Below are 18,330 nucleotides of genomic sequence, written 5' to 3' on the forward strand. Positions count from 1 at the left end.
GGGGTCAGAGCCGCCTTCAGGCGAGGGGAGCCCCTGACTGCAACCCATGCGCTAGCCAGGCACCTCGGGCACAGAACCAGCGTCCTCCACAAAGGCTGCCCAGGACTCTGTCCCCAAGGGGCAACTTCCCTTTGCCAGAGAGTCCAGGCCAGCTCTCCGCTCCGGCCCCCAGCACCTTGCGCCCCCTCCCCTCGCGGGGACAGGGAGGGCAGGGGCGGACCCGGAGGGTTCACTTGCAGGCCAGGCCGGGGGCGTGGGACTCTACTTACCTCCCACTGTAGGTGAGGGGGGATGTTCCGGATCTGAATCTTCCTGCTCCTGTAAGGAAAGTCGCACCTCTTAGCGCCCACACCACTGCCCAGCCAACGGGCCAGCGTGCACCGGGGGGAGGGATCACCCCACGCCCCACCTGCCGGCCACGGGGCTCAGCCCGCCCCACCCGCCGGCCACGGGCCACGGGGCTCAGCCCGCCCCGCCCGCCGCCCTCGGGCCACGGGGCTCAGCCCGCCCTGCTCGCTCAGATGCCTCTAGAACAGGCCAGAATGCCCGGCGGAGCCAAGTGGCCCTAGCTCCGGAGCAGAGACACCTGCCTGGTCGCCAGAGCCCCAGCGACGGCGGGAGAGACGCTGCCTGCTCTGGCCACACGGGAGTAATGCAGGGAGCCCCAGCACAGGCAGACCCTCCGCCTGTAGGCCCAGGCAGCTGCATCCCCCCAGGCCTTGCAGCCGTAACCCCCCCCCCCCAGGGTCCTGCAGCCATACCCCAACCCCTCCCCCCAGGCCTTGCAGCCGTAACCCCTCCACCCAGGGTCCTGCACCCATACCCCAACCCCTCCCCCAGGCCTTGCAGCTGTAACCGCCCCCCCTCAGGGTCCTGCAGCCATAACCCTGCACCATTCACCGGGACAGTCTCAGACAGGCTCAGCCTAATGCCACAGGCAGCGCAGCAGGGGGGGGGCGGGGGGGGGGAGGGGATAGGAGGGTCCCCGAGCCCTGCGACCGCCTGGCAGAGCTCAGCACCACCGAGGACAGAGCCAGCTGCTCAGAGCCGGAGTCCAGTCCCGCTCGCGAACTCCCCAGCCCAGGTCGACTCTGCCAGACTCATCTCACAACCAACACAGAGCCAAGTCCCAGCCCTGCGCCCACCCCCATGCCGGATAGAAGGCGAAAATACCGGACACCTGGCAACCCTATTTCCTGGCACCGCCGCCTTGGCAGGTCACTGCTTACAGAACCAGTGGTTTATTTGACTAAGAATTACCCCAAGCCAACTCGGCCCCGCAGCAGCAACAGCCCACCAGATCTGCCTAGGTCACTCGCAAGCATCCCCAGCTCTGCTATCACACACACTCTCAGCACACTCTGCCAGCAGCAAAGGAGTCATCCTGAGAGCTAGAAGTCTGAATAAGATGGGTGAACTAGAGTACCTCGTGTTAAAGGAGGATCTTGATACAATAGGTATCACGGAAACTCGGTGGAATGAGGACAATCAACAGGACACAGTCATACCAGGGTACAAAATATACCGGAAGGACAGAACAGGTTGTGCTGGTGGGGGAATGGCACTATATGTGAAAGAAAATGTAGAATCAAATGAAGTAAAAATCTTAAATGAGCCAAAATGTTCCATAGACTCTCTATGGATAGTAATTCCATGCCTCAGTAATAAGAATATAGCAGTAGGGATATATTATCGACTACCTCACTCATAATAACTATGAAATGTTAAGGGAGAGGAGAGGCTATCAAAATAAAAACCTCAATAATAGTGGGGGACTTCCACTATCCCCCATATTAATTGGGCACACATCACCTCAGGATGGGATGAGGAGATCAAATTTCTTGATACCTTAAATGACTGCTTCTGGAACCCACAAGGGAAGAGGCAATTCTTGAGTTAGTCCTAAATGGAGCGCCAGATCTGGTCCAAGAGGTAAATATAACTGGACCGCTTGGAAATAGCGACCATAACGTCATACAATTTAATGGCCCCGTGGTGGGAAAAACACCTCAGCAGCCCAACAAGGCAGCATTTAATTTCAGAAAGGGGAACTACATAAAAACGAGGTTAGTTAAACAGCCATTAAAAGGTACAGTTACAAAAGTAAAATCTCCGTAGCTTAACAACCAAGTAAAAGAAACAGACACAGAGACAAAGACATTTTTAAAAAGTGGAAGTCAAATCCTAGTGAGGAAAATAGAAAGGAGCATAAACTTTGTAAAATTAAGTGTAAAAATATTATAAGAAAAGCCTCCTTCAAAAAGGAGGTTGAAGAACAGCTAGCCAAAAACTGAAAGGCTATGTCTATACTGCCCCCGTTTTGTGCAAAAAATATGCAAATGAGGTGAAGTGTGGAATATTACCGCACCTTATTTGCATAATTAATTAGGCTCCTTTTTGCACAAAAACCCCCTCTTGCGCAAGAGCCATTCTTCCCGAAAAAAATGCGGAAGAACAGCTCTTGAGCAAAGGCCTCTTGCTCAAAAACGGAGCCTAATTAATTATGCAAATGAGGTACGGCGATATTCCATGCTTTGCCTCATTTGCATATGTTTTTTAGCAAGAGGCTATAGTGTAGACCTAGCCAAAGAGTAATAGCACAGCTTTTTTAAGTACATCAGAAGCAGGAAGGCAGCTAAACAACCAGAGGGGCCCTTGGACGATCGAGATGCTAAAGGGGCACTCAAAGATGATCAAGTCATTGCAGAGAAGCTAAATGAATTCTTTGCTTCAGTCTTCACAGCTGAGGATATTGGGGGGATTCCCAAAGCTGAGCCATTCTTTTTAGGTGACAAATCTCAGGAACTGTCCCAGGTTGAGGTGGCGTTAAAGGATGTTTTGGAACAAATTGATAAACTGACAGTAACAAGTCACCGGGACCAGATGGCATTCACCCAAGACTTCTGAAAGAACTCAAATGGGAAATTGCAGAACTATTAACTGTGGCTTGTAACCTATCCTTTAAATCAGCTTCCGTACGCAGTGGCGGCCTGTCAATACAGGCGACCTAGGCGGTCGTCTAGGGCACCAAGAAAAACGGCCGTTGAGGGCTTTGGAGGCGGGGGCACCAATCGCGTGCCGATTATGCAGTTCTCCTAGGGAGCCAGTTGCCAGCAGCTCGTCTAGGGCTGCTCCTGTCCATAACGAATGACAGGAAGCTGGCTAATATGATGCCAATATTTAAAAAGGACTCTAGAGGTGATCCTGGCATTTACAGACCGGTAAGTCTAATGTCAGTACTGGGCAAATGAGTTTAAACTATAGTAAATAAAATTGTCAGACACCTACCGTATTTTCCGGCGTATAAGGCGACTGGGCGTATAAGACGACCCCCTAATTTTCTAGTTAAAAGATAGGTTTTCGTCTTATACTCGCCGTATAAGACTACCCCCCCTTAAGAGGCCAACCGGCAGCGCCCCAGCGCCCCTCCGCCTCCCCGGCTTTGCTCCCGGTGTCCCTGGTCTGCTGGAGACGGTCCCCAGCAGACCAGGGGCACCGGGAGCAAAGCCGAAGAGGCGGTGGGGTGCCGCGCTTCTGAGGCTTTTGCTCTGGCGCGCCTGGGATGCCCCGCTGCCGGCTTCCCCCGAGGCTTTGCAAAGCCACGGAGGGGCTCGGGCAGTGGGGCAGCCCAGGCGCGTCTGGGCTGCCCCGCTGCCGGAGCCCCTCCGCGGCTTTGCTCCGCGTCTTCCTGGTCTGCAGACCAGGGAGACGCGGAGCAGCTTTTCTCGCCCCGGAGTACACGGGTGGCAGGACCGTGAGGTCCCGCAGTCTGTGTCCTCCGGGGCGAGAAAGCCCCGTTCGTACCTGCAAGTCGGGGACTGCCTGTATACCCAGCGTATAAGATGACCCCCCGATTTTTGGGGGATGTTTTTTAGCATAAAAAGTCGTCTTATACGCCGGAAAATACGGTAGATGAACATAATTTGTTGGAAGAAAGTCAACATCATTTCTGTAAAGGGAAATCATTCCTTACTAATCTGCTAGTGTTCTTTGAGGGGGCCAACAAACATGTGGACAAGAGGGATCCAGTGGATATAGCGTACTTAGATTTCCAGAAAGCCTTTTTACAAGGTCCCTCACCAAAGGCTCTTGAGTAAAGTAAGTTGTCATGGGCTAAGAGGGAAGGTCCTTTCATGGACTGGTAACTGGTTAAAAGACAGGAAACAAAGGGTAGGAATAAATGGTTAGTTTTCTGAGAGGAGAGAGGTAACTATTGGGGTCCCTGCCCCGGGCATGCGGCAGCCCCAAAAGGTTGGGGACCACTGATCTAGAGAAAGGGGTAAACGGTGAGGTGGCAAAATTTGCAGACAATACCAAACTGCTCAAGATAGTTAAGACCAAAGCAGACTGAAAAGATTCAAAAAGATCTCACCGAACTAAGGGTATGTCTACACTCCAAAGTTAATTCGAACTAACAGACGTTAGTTCGAATTAACTTTGATAGGCGCTACACATGCAAACCGCTAGTTCGAACTTAATTCGAACTAGCGGAACGCTTAATTCGAACTAGTTAAACCTCATTCTACGAGGACGAATGCCTAGTTCGAATTAAGGGCAGTGTAGCCACTTAATTCGAACTAGTGGGAGGCTAGCCCTCCCCAGCTTGCCCTGGTGGCCACTCTGGGCACCACCAGGGAAACTCTTCTGCCCCCCTCCCGGCCCGGGAGCCCTTAAAGGGGCACAGGATGGCTACGGTGCCCGTGCCAGATGCAAGCCTGCCAGCACCCATCCAGCAGACCCTGCACCTGGTACGGCTCGAGCCAGCCACCCACTGCCACCCAGCCCTCCACCTCTTCCCGGGACCAGACTGGCAGCTCCCGGGAGCCTGCCCAGGTCCGCAAGAGGCGGGCGCCCGCCTGGTCTAGTGCAGAGATCATGAACCTCATCCACGACCTCCGCACTAGGCACAGGAAAGTGGCCATCTAGGGCAGGAGAGCTGCCAGCCTGGCCACCCAGGAGCAGGTGTGCATGAAAATCAAGGTGGTCCAGTGAGACCCCCCGACCCTGAGCTTAGAATGGCAGTACTGGGTCAGACCAAAGGTCCATCTAGCCCAGTAGCCTGTCTGCCGACAGCGGCCTACCCTAGGTACCCTGGAGGGGATGGACCGAAGACAATGACCAAGCCATTTGTCTCATGCCATCCATCTCCAGCCTTCCACAAACAGAGGCCAGGGACACCATTTCTACCCCCTGGCTAATAGCACTCCATAGACCCAACCTCCATGACTTGATCTCATTTCTCTTTAAACTCTGTTCTAGTTCTAGCCTTCACAGCCTCCTGCAGCAAGGAGTTCCACAGGTTGACTATTTGCTTTGTGAAGAACAACTTTCTGTTACTAGTTTGAAGCCTGCTACCCATTCATTTCCTTTGGTGTCCTCTAGTCCTGCTAGTATGGGAACTAATGAAAACTTTTCTTTATGTACCCTCTCCACATCACTCATGCTTTCATAGACCTCTATCATATCCCCCCTCAGTCTCCTCTTTTCTAAACTGAGAAGTCCCAGTCGCTTTAGCCTCTCTTCATATGGGACCTGTTCCAAACCTCTGATCATTTTAGTTGCCCTTCCCTCTCCCACCCTCTCTCTTCCCCTCTCCCACCTCCTTTTCCCAGTCTCCCCGAGTTTAGTTCAATAAAGAGAGTTTCTACTTTTGAACACACGTCTCCTTTATTTTGTACATCAGGAAGGGGGGCTAGGGAAGGGTAAGTGGAAGGAGGTGAGGGAGGAATGGGGTACGAGCCCCTGATGGGGAGGACTGGGCTGGCTCTGCAGGCTTCTGGGGGTGGAAGCTCTCCTGCAGCCCCCCAATTGCCCCCTCTCCCCAGATGGCAGCCTGCGGCAAGTGCAGCCGGTCTGATGGCCGAGTGCTGTGATGTGCCCAGTGTGGGCACTCGGGGCACTCCAAGCCAGGACTGCTTTGCAAGCAGGGAAGCCCTGAGAACTGTCTGTCTGGGGTGGGGGTCGGGACCCTTTAAGCACAGCCCTCGGCTAGCCTGAGGCAGCAGCTCCACGCTCTAAGTCCTCATCTGATGCCCTGCCAGCACTACTTCCGGCCATTCTTAACCCCGGTTCAGGGTCCGCTCAATGTGGACATGCTAGTTCAAATTAGCAAAACGCTAATTCGAACTAGTTTTTTAGTCTGGATGCGTTAGTTCGAATTAGCTTAGTTCGAATTAACTAATTCGAAGTAAGTTAGTTCGAATTAGCGCTGTAGTGTAGACATACCCAGAAAGTTCTTCTTCACAAAGCAAATAGTCAACCTGTGGAACTCCTTGCTGCAGGAGGCAGTGAAGGCTAGAACTAGAACAGAGTTTAAAGGGAAGTGAGATCAAGTCATGGAGGTTGGGTCCATGGAGTGCTATTAGCCAGGGGGTAGGAGTGGTGTCCCTGCCCAAAGTTTGTGGAAGGCTGGAGAGGGATGGCACGAGACAAATGGCTTGGTCACTGTCTTCGGTCCATCCCCTCCAGGGTGTCTAGGGTTGGCTGCTGTCGGCAGACGGGCTACCGGGCTAGATGGACCTTTGGTCTGACCCAGTACAGCCATTCTAAGCTCAGGGTCGGGGGTCTCAGTGGACCACCTTGATTTTCATGCACACCTGTTCCTGGGTGGCCAGGCTGGCAGCTCTCCTGCCCTAGACGGCCACTTTCCTGTGCCTAGTGAGGAGGTCATGCACGAGGTCCACGATGTCTGCACTAGACCAGGCGGGTGCCCGCCTCTTGCGGTCCCGAGCAAGCTCCTGGGAGCCGCCAGCCTGGTCCCGGGAAGAGGCAGAGGGCTGGGGGGCATCGGGTGGCTGGCTTGAGCCGTGCCAGGTGCAGGGTCTGCAAGCTGGGTGCTGGCAGGCTTGCACCTGGCACGGGCATTGTAGCCAGCCCGAGCCCCTTTAAGGGGTCCGGGGCCGGGAGGGGGGCATAGGAGTTTCCCTGGTGTTGGCCAGAGTGGCCACCAGGGAAAGCTGGGGAGGGCTAGCCTCCCACTAGTTCGATTTAAGGGGCTACACACCCCTTAATTCGAACTAGTAAGTTCGAACTAGGCTTAGTCCTCGTGGAATGAGGTTTACCTAGTTCGAACTAAGCGCTCCGCTAGTTCGAATTAAGTTCGAACTAGCGGAGCGCTAGTGTAGCGCCTATCAAAGTTAATTCGAACTAACGTCCGTTAGTTTGAATTAACTTTGTAGTGTAGACATACCCTCTGTTATTAGTTTAAAGCCTGCTACCCATTCATTTCATTTGGTGTCCTCTAGTCCTTCTAGTATAGGAACTAATGAAAACGTTTCTTTATGCACCCTCTCCACATCACTCATGCTTTCATAGACCTCTATCATATCCCCACTCAGTCTTCTCTTTTCTAAGCTGAGAAGTCCCAGTCGCTTTAGCCTCTCTTCATATGGGACCTGTTCCCAACCCCTCATCATTGTAGTTGCCCTCCCCTCTCCCACCCTCTCTCTTCCCCTCTCCCACCTCCTTTTCCCAGTCTCCCCGAGTTTAGTTCAATAAAGAGAGTTTCTATTTTTGAACACACGTCTCCTTTATTTTGTACATCAGGAAGGGGGGCTAGGGAAGGGTAAGTGGAAGGAGGTGAGGGAGGAATGGGGCATGAGCCCCCGATGGGGAGGACTGGGGTGGCTCTGCGGGCTCCTCAGGGTGGAAGCTCTCCTGCAGCCCCCCGATTGACCCCCCCCCCCCCGGATGGCAGCCTGCGGAAAGTGCAGCCGGGCTGATGGGCGAGTGCTGTGATGTGCCAAGTGTGGACATTCAGGGCACTCCAAGGCAGGACTGCTTTGCTGTCCCTCATCGAGTTAGACAAGCGAGCAGGGAACCCCTGAGAACTGTCTGTCCGGGGTGGAGGTCGGGTCCCTTTAAGCACAGCCCTCGGCTAGCCTGAGACAGCAGCTCCACACTCTAAGTCCTAATCTGATGCCCTGCCGGCACTGCTTCCGGCCAGCATTAACCCCGGTTCAGGGTCCACTCAATGTGGACATGCTAGTTCGAATTAGCAAAACGCTAATTCGAACTAGTTTTTAGGTCTAGATGCCCTAGTTCGTATTAGCTTAGTTCGAATTAAGTTAGTTCGAATTAGTGCTGTGGTGTAGACGTACCCTAAGTGATTAGACAACAAAATGGCAAATGCAATTTAATGTGGATAGATGTAAAGTAAAGCACATTGGAAAAAATAACCCCAGCTACACACACAATATAATGGGGACTAATTTAGCTACAACTACTCAAGAGAGATCTTGGAGTCACTGTGGATAGCTCTCTGAAAACACCCACTCCGTGTGCAGCGGCAGGCAAAAAACCAAATAGAATGTTAGGATTCATTAAAAAGGGATAGAGAATAAGACAGAGAATATCTTATTGCCTCTGTATAAAGCCATGGTACGCCCACATCTGGAATACTGCGTACAGATGTGGTCACCTCATCTCAAAAAAGCTACATCGGCATTGGAAAAGGTTCAGAAAAAGGCAACAAAACTGATTAGCAGTTTGGAACAGGTCCCATGTGAAGAGAGATTAAAAAGATTTGAACTTTTCATCTTATCCCCTCTTAGGAAAGAGGAGGAGGCTATGACAGAGGTCTATAAAATCATGACTGGTATGGCAAAAGTGAATAAGGAAAAGTTATTTACTTATTCCCACAATCTAAGAACTAGGGGTCACCACATGAAATTAATAGGCAGCAGGTTTAAAACAAACCAAAGGAAGTTCTTCTTCATTCTGCACACAGTCAACCTGTGGAACTCCTTGCCAGAGGATATGGTGAAGACTAGGACTTTAACCAGGTTAAAAAGAGCTAGATCGATTCTTGGACGTTAGGTCCATCAATGGCTATTAGCCAGGATGGGTAGGAATGGTGTCCCTAGCATCTGTTTGTCTGGAAATGGGTGACAGGGGAGGGATCGTGTGAGGATTACCTGTTGTGTTCCCTCCCTCTGGGGCATCTGGTATTGGCCACTGCTGGCAGGCAGGATCCTGGGCTGGATGGGCCTTTGGTCTGACCCAGTGTGGCCCGTCTTATGTGGGTCACAGCAATGAGCTGGGCTCTTAATGCGCTGGCATCGCCCACAGGAACCGCCCGTGCCCTTGGGGCGGCAGCACAGGGAGGGGAAAAGGAGCCAGAGTGGCAGAGCCCCAGAGCAGCAGTTTGAGCTGGTATGGAGGGATGGCCGCACTCGGGGTCAGGCCTTCCCTCTCCTTGGGAACAGGGTCACCCCTGAAAAGGCCGGGTGCCGGCGGGGTTAGCCAGGGGAGGCAGGGCAAAGAAGGGGCGACAGGCAGCCCATCCAAGGGCCTGGCCCAGCTGTTCTGAACCAGAACAAGTGTTTCCATGGCTTCCATCAGGCCTTTGATTGGAGCCCCCACTGCCCAGGGCCCCTTGGCACACCAGGCGGGTGGCCGGGGGCCTCTTCCCCCACAGCCAAAGAGCAGAAACAGCAGCCCTCCCATTACCTCAGCCAGCGGACAACGACCCCGAGAAAAGCCCTTGTCCCAAGTCCCGCCTGGGAACGTGCCCCTCCCCCAACAGATGGCCCCGCAGTGTGCCCGGGAGCTCCCCAAACCTGGGTATCTTGGACCACGAGGTGCCCTCAGAGAACACCCTGCCAGCCTCCCCACCACAGGTAACCAGGGACAGCCAGCTCGAGTGCCCCTGCCTGCAGCTGCGGCTGCATGGCCTGGGGCAGAGGTGATGCCTGATAGAGCCCTCTGTAGCCTGGAACTAGCCTATGGGTCAGAACCAGCCCCCTGGTCAACACCCCCTCTGGTTCTGTTCCCCTCGGAGAGCAGAGTCCAAGCAGACCCGGCCCCGGCAGGAGAGATGCTCCAATCTCAAAGCGCAGGAGGCGACAGCCACTGAGGCAGCGCTAACCTCCCCGGACAGAAATCCACCGTCACCCTTCATTGGAGGGCGCAGTCAGGTAGAGGGAGAATAGAACCTGCCTCTGAACGCCAAGAGCACGAGGAACGGGAGCCAGGCTGCCGGCGGACGGGGGGACGCAGCAAGGACGCCAGGCGAGAGGAACCAGTGAGGGGCAGAGCGCAAGCGGGGGTCAAGGGGAGCTGGACTGGGAGCAAGGCGCGGGAAAAGGAGGGAGAGTGGGACGAAGCCCCGGCAGCGTGCCCAGTGGGGCCTGTTTCCACACACCGAGTGCCCCGGCAGGAATGCAGAAATTCCACCTCTTTCCAGGGAGGGAAGAGGAGCCCCGGTGTGTGGGCTCCGGCAGTTGGCGTGAGGATCACCAGCATCCGGCCATATGCTCCATGGTCTCAGTGCAGGGAAGGGGGCACCGGTGGGCCAAGCTCCCGGGAGCAGTCTAGGTGCGCCGGGCATCCGTGCGGCTCCGGTGAACCCACTGGGGGGACTGGGGAACCTACTGCAAGCCCCACCCTGTCATGCCTCACGCCTGGCCACTTCCCTAGGAGCATCCGGGGCTTTGTGGTGTATCAGCCCAAGAGGCGAGCCGGGAGATCAGCAAATACGGCCCCCAGCGGTCAAGTACGGAACCGGGCTCCTTCCCGGAGGGGGTATTCACAGCCCCGCGCCCTCCGGCCTCACCCTGCCCTCTGTGCAGCCAGCTGTGGGGCCCGCCAGCACAGCGGTGTCTTCCCAGCACTTCTGATGCCGGGGGGTGGGAGAGCAGGAGACAGGTTTGAACTCTTAACACTCAGAGCAAATCCGCACTTCAAACACTGCCACGGCGCCATGGTGACGCCTTAACGAAGATGCCTGAAGTTGGCCGGAGAGCGTTCTCCGTCGACGCGGCTCATGTACCTCCGCGAGAGCCAGTCGCTGGGCCGGTGAGAGAAGCGGTCGTGTAGGCCAGACCTCACTCAGCAGGATCCACAGGCTGATCACCACCCTCCTCGTCATCAGTGTATTTCACCTGCAGGAAGATGGCCCAAATCGGCCCCAGGAAGTGTGCAACACGCCCCTCTCCCGGCACCAGGATCGTGCAAAGTGCCAGAGCTGCTTGGTCTACCTGGCAAATCAGGCCCGACAAAGAAATTCCACTGAAAGCAGGAGTTGAAGATGTTGGTAACGGCCTCAGGCTCTGGGCTGAGGCCCCGGGACACATCCCCTCGCTAATCGCAGCTCTAAGCCCCTGGGCACGGCCATCAGTGCCCAGCACAGCAAGAGAAGCTTCCACATGGACATCCCGGTGAGACGCACAGGTGAGCGATTCCCTGGAAAAAAGGCCTCGGAACGGATCAGTTTCTCCTCCTCCTGGCTCAGGCGGGTCCACGCTGCCTGGGATTTCCACTCAGCTGCAAGTTCAGCTGGGGCTAAAGTGAAAGCGCAGGGCCGGACAATTTGAAAACAAACAAATCCAGCAACTTTTGTAGCGCGAGGAAGCCAGAGAGAAGAGTGGGCAGCTGCAGCAACTGGACTTGGATTTTTTTCCACAACCAATTTCTCAGCCCTTCACCTGAAATTTCTCAGCCCACGATGCTTAAAAGGCAAGAAATAAACAGCCGCTTTTTAACCCGGAGTGCAATCGATCCCGGGGAGATGCGCCCAGGGGGGCGAGGGATTCTCCAGCCTGGACAATTGGACACCTTGCTACAAGCTCTGCTGGAGTTCCCACTGGCTTGGGCACGGCCTGAGAATCTAGGTCTCGATGGGAAGCCGGGAAGGTCCATGCGGAGCACCTCAAAGTGCAGCAGAGCCGACTCGGCCGCAGCCCCGCCGGGAGGGGCCGCTGCGCCCCAGCTTGTCCGAGCGCAGCCACTGGCGCAAGCTCGCACCAGCCGGATGCCACCCGTGGCACCGCTCCCTCCCGGGGAAGCCATGTGGACTGGCCCCGGGCAGAGCCAGGACAGGCCTGGAGGCAACGGCATCTCCGGCTGCCTGACCGGGGCAGAGCAAAAGAGCCGCTGGTGCTTCAGGGAGGGGAAAAGGCGTCGACACCGGGAGGCTGGCAGCTACCACAGACGGCACCAAGGCCCTGGCTCGGCACCTAGGGCAACCCTGGGCCGGCTCGGCACCGTGCTGACAGGAGCCTTCGCTCCGGCTGGAAGCAGGAGGGGAGCCCCGGGGTCACCGCGAGGAGCTGGGAGGGGGGACGGGGGTGGAGGAGCTCTCTCCACAAGCCCCAGCAGCCCAGCCCCTTGTCCCCGGGGCTGGTCGAGAAGAGGGGGACACCGGGCATGCGCGCACTGTCCCAGCACAGCAACTCGGGGGCCCGTGCCCCCAGCCCCCGACAGGCCCGACTGGCTGCAGGGGGAAGGCCCCATGGGAGGAGCAGGGAAACGAGACTCCCTGGTACAAAGCGACTCTCCCCGCCTGCAGCTGGCCCGCGAGGGCCGGAGGGCGGCTGTTCGGGGCAGCAGAGCCTGGCTTTCCTCGAGGGCCGGTGGGGAAGGATCCCCTCAGCTCCCCCCACTGCTGGCCCTGCACGGCTTGGGGAGGGCGCTGGGCTCCCTGCAAAGGCTGCTGCTGCCGGACTGAGGCCTGGCCTGGCAGCTCGGAGCAAGGGGTGGCCTCCGCTCCAGGCCTGGCGAGGGAAGTGCAGCCCAGCGGAGATGCAGCCGCACGGAGGACAGGGCAGGAAATGAGTCAACCCACCCTCGGTCCCTCCCGTAGGGCAGGAAACCGTCAGGCAGAGACGCCCACAAACAAAACCAGGTCACCGAGGGGAGAGGCCGGCAGAGCCTGAGCAAATTAGCGCCCACGGACGCCGGGCTGGGCCTCCGCAGGGCGTGAGGGGACAGCCACGCCGGAGGCGGGGCACAGGGCCACGCATGCCAGGGCCCTCCGCGGCCAGGCCCCCACGCAGGGCCGGGCTCCCCGCAGCTGGGCTCCGACTGCCCCTGGTCTGCGTGCGTGGCCCTGCGCCCTGCTCCCGGCGTGGCTGGCCCCTTGTGCCCCGCCCGGCGTCCACGGCCGCTGATTTGCCCGGGCTCTGCTGGCCTCTCCCCGGTGACCTGGTTTTGCCACCAGGGTGGGTCTCCTCCCAGCTTGCCCTAGCCCCCCCTGCGAGGAAGGCTCCGGTCGGAGCAGGGCCAAGGGGAGAGGCGGGCCGGAGGCAGGCTGTGCGCAGAGGAGGGGTGGCGTCCGCAAGCCTCCGCTGGTCACTGATTGACTCGATGACCCAGCAGGTCCCACTCCGATTTTGTGCCTACTGAACTCTCGGGAGGGGTGCGATTTGCCAGCAAACAGCCAACACCGTCCAGCCCTGAGCGGCTGCAATGTCCGAGCCCCGTCCAGGATCCGCTGCAGCTGTGCGGCCCGACCAGAACTGCAGCTGTGCGGCCCGAACGAGGCCAGGGTGGAGAAAGCTTTGGTGCCGGGACCAGCCCTTCGTGAGCCGGGTTTCAGCCCTGAGCGGCTACCAGCCCTTTCCTCTGGCTTGCCCGCAGGGCGGGAGAGCACCGTGCGGCACGGATGCCGCACCTCCGCCGAGCAAACCGCGCTGGGTACACAAAGCACCAAAGCAGGTGGTAACCAGCCTGGCCAGCGAATGAGGCCGGGTTTACGGCCTGTTAGAACCCGGCTCCCTCCACAACCAAGTTGAACGCCTGCCGTGGAGAGGCCCTCCGGCGTCCCTGCTGCTACTGCCAGCTCGGCGCCACGGCGGGTGCCCCGAAACCTGGCGTGGCGAGGTGAACCGGGAGGCCCTGCTCAGTACAACAGCCGCCAATCCCATCGGGGGCTCGTTGTCAGCGTGGGCACGTTCTGTCGCCAAACCAAACAGGATCCCCGACGATGCTGGATCGAAGAGCCCCGGTGCCCGGGAATGCAAGCCAGCCAGGGAGCCCGGGGGAGGGGTGCCCCACCAGACCAGGGAGCCCGGGGGAGGGGTGCCCCACCAGACTAGGGAGCCCTGGCAGAGGACCTCCTCTGATCCAGCAGGACCCCTCGTTCAGGGTGCCGGACCAGGGAGGTCCAACTGTAGTACGGTAGCTGCCTTTCAGATGTGCCTTGACCAGCAGGGAGTTAACAACGTTGCTATTTAAGTCCCGCTGGTTCTGCGTTAACACCCCGTTGAGATGAATGGGACGTTTTGTAACGGCAGGGCTTGTCTCTCTAGCTGGCTGCAGGCACCGGTGCTGGTGGCACTCGGGTTCACATTTTCACGACTTCCTCGTGACCACGAAGGGGAGAGGCAAATTCAAACAGCAGCTAGAACAAAAGCCCAAAAGACGTTGGAGCCAAAGAGCCCTGCAGGGAATCACCAAGTCGGGAGAGTGCAATAAACCCAGGGGCAAACTCAGACCTAGAAAGCTGGGAGATTTTTATGGCAACCCCTGGACCCTGACCAGTCCCCCACATTCAGGGAGGTTTTAACGTGCACACGCAACACTGCAAGCCTACGGCATTACCTCCCGAGGGAGATCGCTGCTTTCTCCGTGCCTGCGGTCCAGAAGGAGGCTTTGTGAGAGATGCCACTGCAGATGCTAGATAACCACCCACGTTTTACACCTGCGCATCATTTCAGGCAGAAAACCGTCTGCAAGACCAGCGGCTGTACCCTGCCCTAACTACCTGGGCGCGCTGGTTGAAAACCCACCGTCCCGTCACCAGGAAATCAAATCGATGTTGTTTACGTAGGGCCTACAATGGGTCGCATGGAAGATTTAAAATACTGCTGCAAAGGCAGCGAAGGGGGTAGCCCATCTCCTCCTTCCAGATGTGTATTCCGGCCCGCACTGCGGATGCTCGGACAAAAAGCGAGCGGTTTTTCCTCCACCGGGGCGACTCTGGTTTTGGAAATCGAACGCCACCCTCCCGGCACGGTTTACATCTTGCTGGTGGAAGAAGGGTGAGGTCAGGGTTTGCAGAGGTAAGAAACAGCACACGCACTGCCCACGTATTGGGCAGCTGGTGAACCCAGCGAACGCCCAGAACTGAGACGAGACCTTCAGACACGTGGCAATCCCGAAGGGCCAGGGCCATATCTGTATGCAGCCTACGGCGCTTCTCCCCACCGAACGCAGAGGGGAGAACGTCCAAACGCAGCAGCCAGAGAGCTCAGACATGCAGGGACCCAGAATCGGGTCTGCTCCTTTGGAGGAAAAGAACTTCTCTGGCTTGCTGCCAGGACTCGCTTCCCTCCCTGGTCAGCCAGGCCTCCCTCGTGGGTGCGGCCGCTCGGCCCCTCGCACCAGCGGAGCCCTAGTTAAACAAGGAGGGGGCCCCTTGACCCAGCTCAGCTGATGTCCCCCCATCCCGGTACCCAGCCCCAAGAGAGAGGGGACCCAGCACCCACTCAGACATTGCAATAACGAGTCCAAAGGATGCAAAGCTATGAATGTTTTACCAGGTGGACTGTTCTCTGGTGTGCGGGAACAGCCGACGGATCCGCGGTGGCCGCCTCCAAGGGTGAAAACACCCCCTGCTGCAAAGAACCACGTGTCCCCAGCGCCCTGGGAGAGCCAGGACTCTCTGATCCCCGAGCAACCACGATGGATAGCTGGTCCCTGCCTGCTAGCCAGGCACTTGGTACAACGGGGTTACTCCCCAAGGCCTTGCAAGGGGCGTGAGGCTGAACTTACCCAGCCTGCCCAAAGCTCCGGCGTGGCTGAGGAAAGCTACGCGAGGCAGAGAATTGTAAAATCTTCCCTGGTTCCTGAATTAGCAGCCACGTGGGTATTTTCCGGCCGCCCGCGGCTGATTCCTCTGCAGTTTCCATCACAACTTCACTGCAAGGAAAGCACAGTCCCTCTGGCACTTTGTGACTATAAATACAACCCTCCTCGGTCCCTCTTCCGAAAAGGGTCCCTCGCTGGCGTCATCTCCGACAGCCGGGCAGCCTCCGCCACAGCGCGCAAAGTCCTCCCATGGCAACCCAAAAGGCAAACCCAAAAGGCAAAGCCAGGGGACAGCTGGACGCCATGAGATCCAAGCGCCAGGTCCCCTCCAGCTCCCCCGGACGTTAGCAGGAGACGGAGGCACTCGGTGTGAAAAATCCCTCCCGTACGGACAGAGTCTGCAGAGACGACCTCCCCGTGTGTGTCACACCCACGGACAGGGGCTCGCGTCGTACCCGCCGTGTTCGCTTCCCATAGCAGGTGTCGCTGGCCCGTATGTCTTTGCAAGGGACTTTCTTTTCCTCATTTCCATCTTTTAACGGCGCAGAAGGGAACGGAGGCGAAGTCAACGCTGGTAATTTGCAGTGCTCTCTCTTTCTGGCTTCAGGGAGCCAACAAGCGTGAACCAGGCTGCCGGTCTGGGACTGGGGCTCGCGGGAAGGCAAGTCACCAATGCGGGGGCCCACCCTCCCTGCACCCAGGCGGATCCCCTAACGACTCTTGCTTGGCTCGGAGTAAATCCGTCAGGACCTAGTGCCGGTCGCCAGCGCTGGGGGGGCGCAGCGGGAAGAACGCGGCTAGTGCCGCAGGGTCTCCACAGGCAAGTGGCTCACGTCCCGGCCCAGAGTGCTTGTGGGGCGCTCCCTTGCCTGAACGAACAAGCCACGCCGGCAGGCCCTGCGCCTAGGGCGAGACCAAGGAACAGGGCTCCTGCTCGTTTGGTACGTCCGCGTGACACAAGCTGGCGTGCAGTAGGCGCGCCAACAGGGAGATGTGTCACCTGACAAGTCGGTCCACACATGGGCGGAGGGGGCTCAGGGCTGAGGCAGAGGGTTGGCGAATGGGGTGATGAGGGGACGGGGCCAGGGCGGAGGTGCAGACCGCCCGGGGGGGGGGGGAGAGGACAACCCCAACCCTCTCTCACAGCCGTAGCTTGCAGCCAGGTGAGAAATGCCTCTCCATGGCCGCTGCAGCTCCAGCGGGCAGCGCGGGCTCCTGTCCCCCCAGCCGGGGCAGGTCCAGGCTAGACTGTAGGGGCCAGGGAAGGGCGTCTATCCCGCCGGCAGCGCCTCAAAGGGTGGGACACGGGGAAAGCTGCCCTCAGTCCTGGAAGAGAGCAGCTCCATCATAAACCGGCGCAGGCGCACGTGTACCCACACGCCCCCCCTGTACCCACCGCTCCCGCCCTGAGCAGGGCTCAGACCCCCGCCCCCGGCACAACAGCAGCATCTTTCCCGGGCGCTGCCCAGGGAGACGACGGTGACTACAAACAGAGCGCACAGTCACCTGCTAATCCAACCAGATGACACCATGGACCGGAGCCCAGGGCCACACGCTGAAGGAGAGCTCTGCCCAGCTAATGGAGGCCGAGGCCTGTGCCGAGGGGGCTGGCCCGGCCCGCAGCCTAGGGCGGCTCTGTCCCACAGAGAACAGGGCACACAAGCACACGGCCGCTGAGCCCTCCCCGCAAGTGGGAAGAAGGCCTCACGCCCGAGCTGGGGCGGCAGGAAGGCCACACACGTGACCACGCACAGCCCAAGACGTGTCCGCGGGCGGTTACCAACACGAGGCCGGCCGGAGCAAGGCGACGCCCGCTCAGGGCACATTCTGGGGGGGACTGGAAGCTACACAACCGGCCTGAGGCTCGGGGGCTGTATTAGGAACCGAATCGAGCCAACGTTTGCGGCCCCAGCAGGGGAAGAAGGACGCGGACTCGTCCCTACAGGAAACGCAGGAGGAACCCCTGCCTCGCAGAGGGGCCCTTGGCAGGGATTAATCCCCAGCCTCACCCCGTAGAGGCTCCAGAGAGGACCGTAGCAGGGTGGGTCCCCCTGCATGCAACACGGCCTAGGCTGGTGGCATTGTTTTGCTTCTGCTGATTAGGGCGTCTGCCTGCACAGCCATGCTCCGAGTGCAGGCCCAGCTACGCCAGCGCACACTCCGGCGCGGGTACGGCTGATGTGCTCGGGGATCCGGAATAACTCCTTTACGGGTGGTAGATCACCACCTACGTCGGGAGGGTTTGCCGGTAGAAAGACACGGGCCTAGCAGTCTCAGAACGCCTCTGAAGTAAAGACGAGGCCTATCGATGTGAGCCATCCGCTGGACGAGGGAGAGGAAATCGCCAAAGTACGGAAAGCCACGTTCTCTTACTGCTTCCCTCCCAGGGCCCACTCTAGGAGCGAGCCGATACATTTTCTGTCATTGTGAAACCACGCCGACACATGCGTGTACGCACGCACACGCACACGCATGGTTAGAGACCCGCTGCAAAGTCACGGCTTGGTCTCCTTTTTCAGGGGGTAAAAAGCTGAACCCAACAGGCCCTTTCACACTGTATCTGATCTTGAAAGGAATCTGGCTACCCAGTACAGGAGAGTCGGTAGCTCCCTTCTTGGAAGAAAAAAAAAAAAAAAAAAAAAATCGGTGATTTTAAAAGATACATTTTTCCACTCCTAGGTCATGCCTAGCCACAAACGGCAGGGCTGGAAAAGGGAGACCTCACCCAGTTGCAAAGAGGGCAAAACAGCTGGTAGAGGAATTGTGTGGGAAAAGCCTTAATCTTCGTTAGAGAGGAGG

The 18,330-nt window shown here is 57.8% G+C and overlaps 1 protein-coding gene across 3 annotated transcripts in view; it reads right to left on the bottom strand.

Annotated features, from left to right (window-relative positions):
• Positions 1 to 18,330, bottom strand: part of IGF2BP2 (insulin like growth factor 2 mRNA binding protein 2) — a 75,472-nt gene that overhangs the window by 40,510 nt on the left and 16,632 nt on the right. For all 3 annotated transcript variants that reach the window (XM_089780902.1, XM_089780903.1, XM_075937340.2), the window contains exon 3: positions 270 to 318. In XM_089780902.1, the coding sequence (XP_089637028.1) occupies positions 270 to 318 (49 nt within the window). The remainder of the gene's footprint in view (positions 1 to 269; positions 319 to 18,330) is intronic.

The sequence above is a fragment of the Pelodiscus sinensis genome, chromosome 10, assembly GCF_052426305.1.
Source record: "Pelodiscus sinensis isolate ZL-2025 chromosome 10, ASM5242630v1, whole genome shotgun sequence".
Classification (NCBI taxonomy): Eukaryota; Metazoa; Chordata; order Testudines; family Trionychidae; genus Pelodiscus; species Pelodiscus sinensis.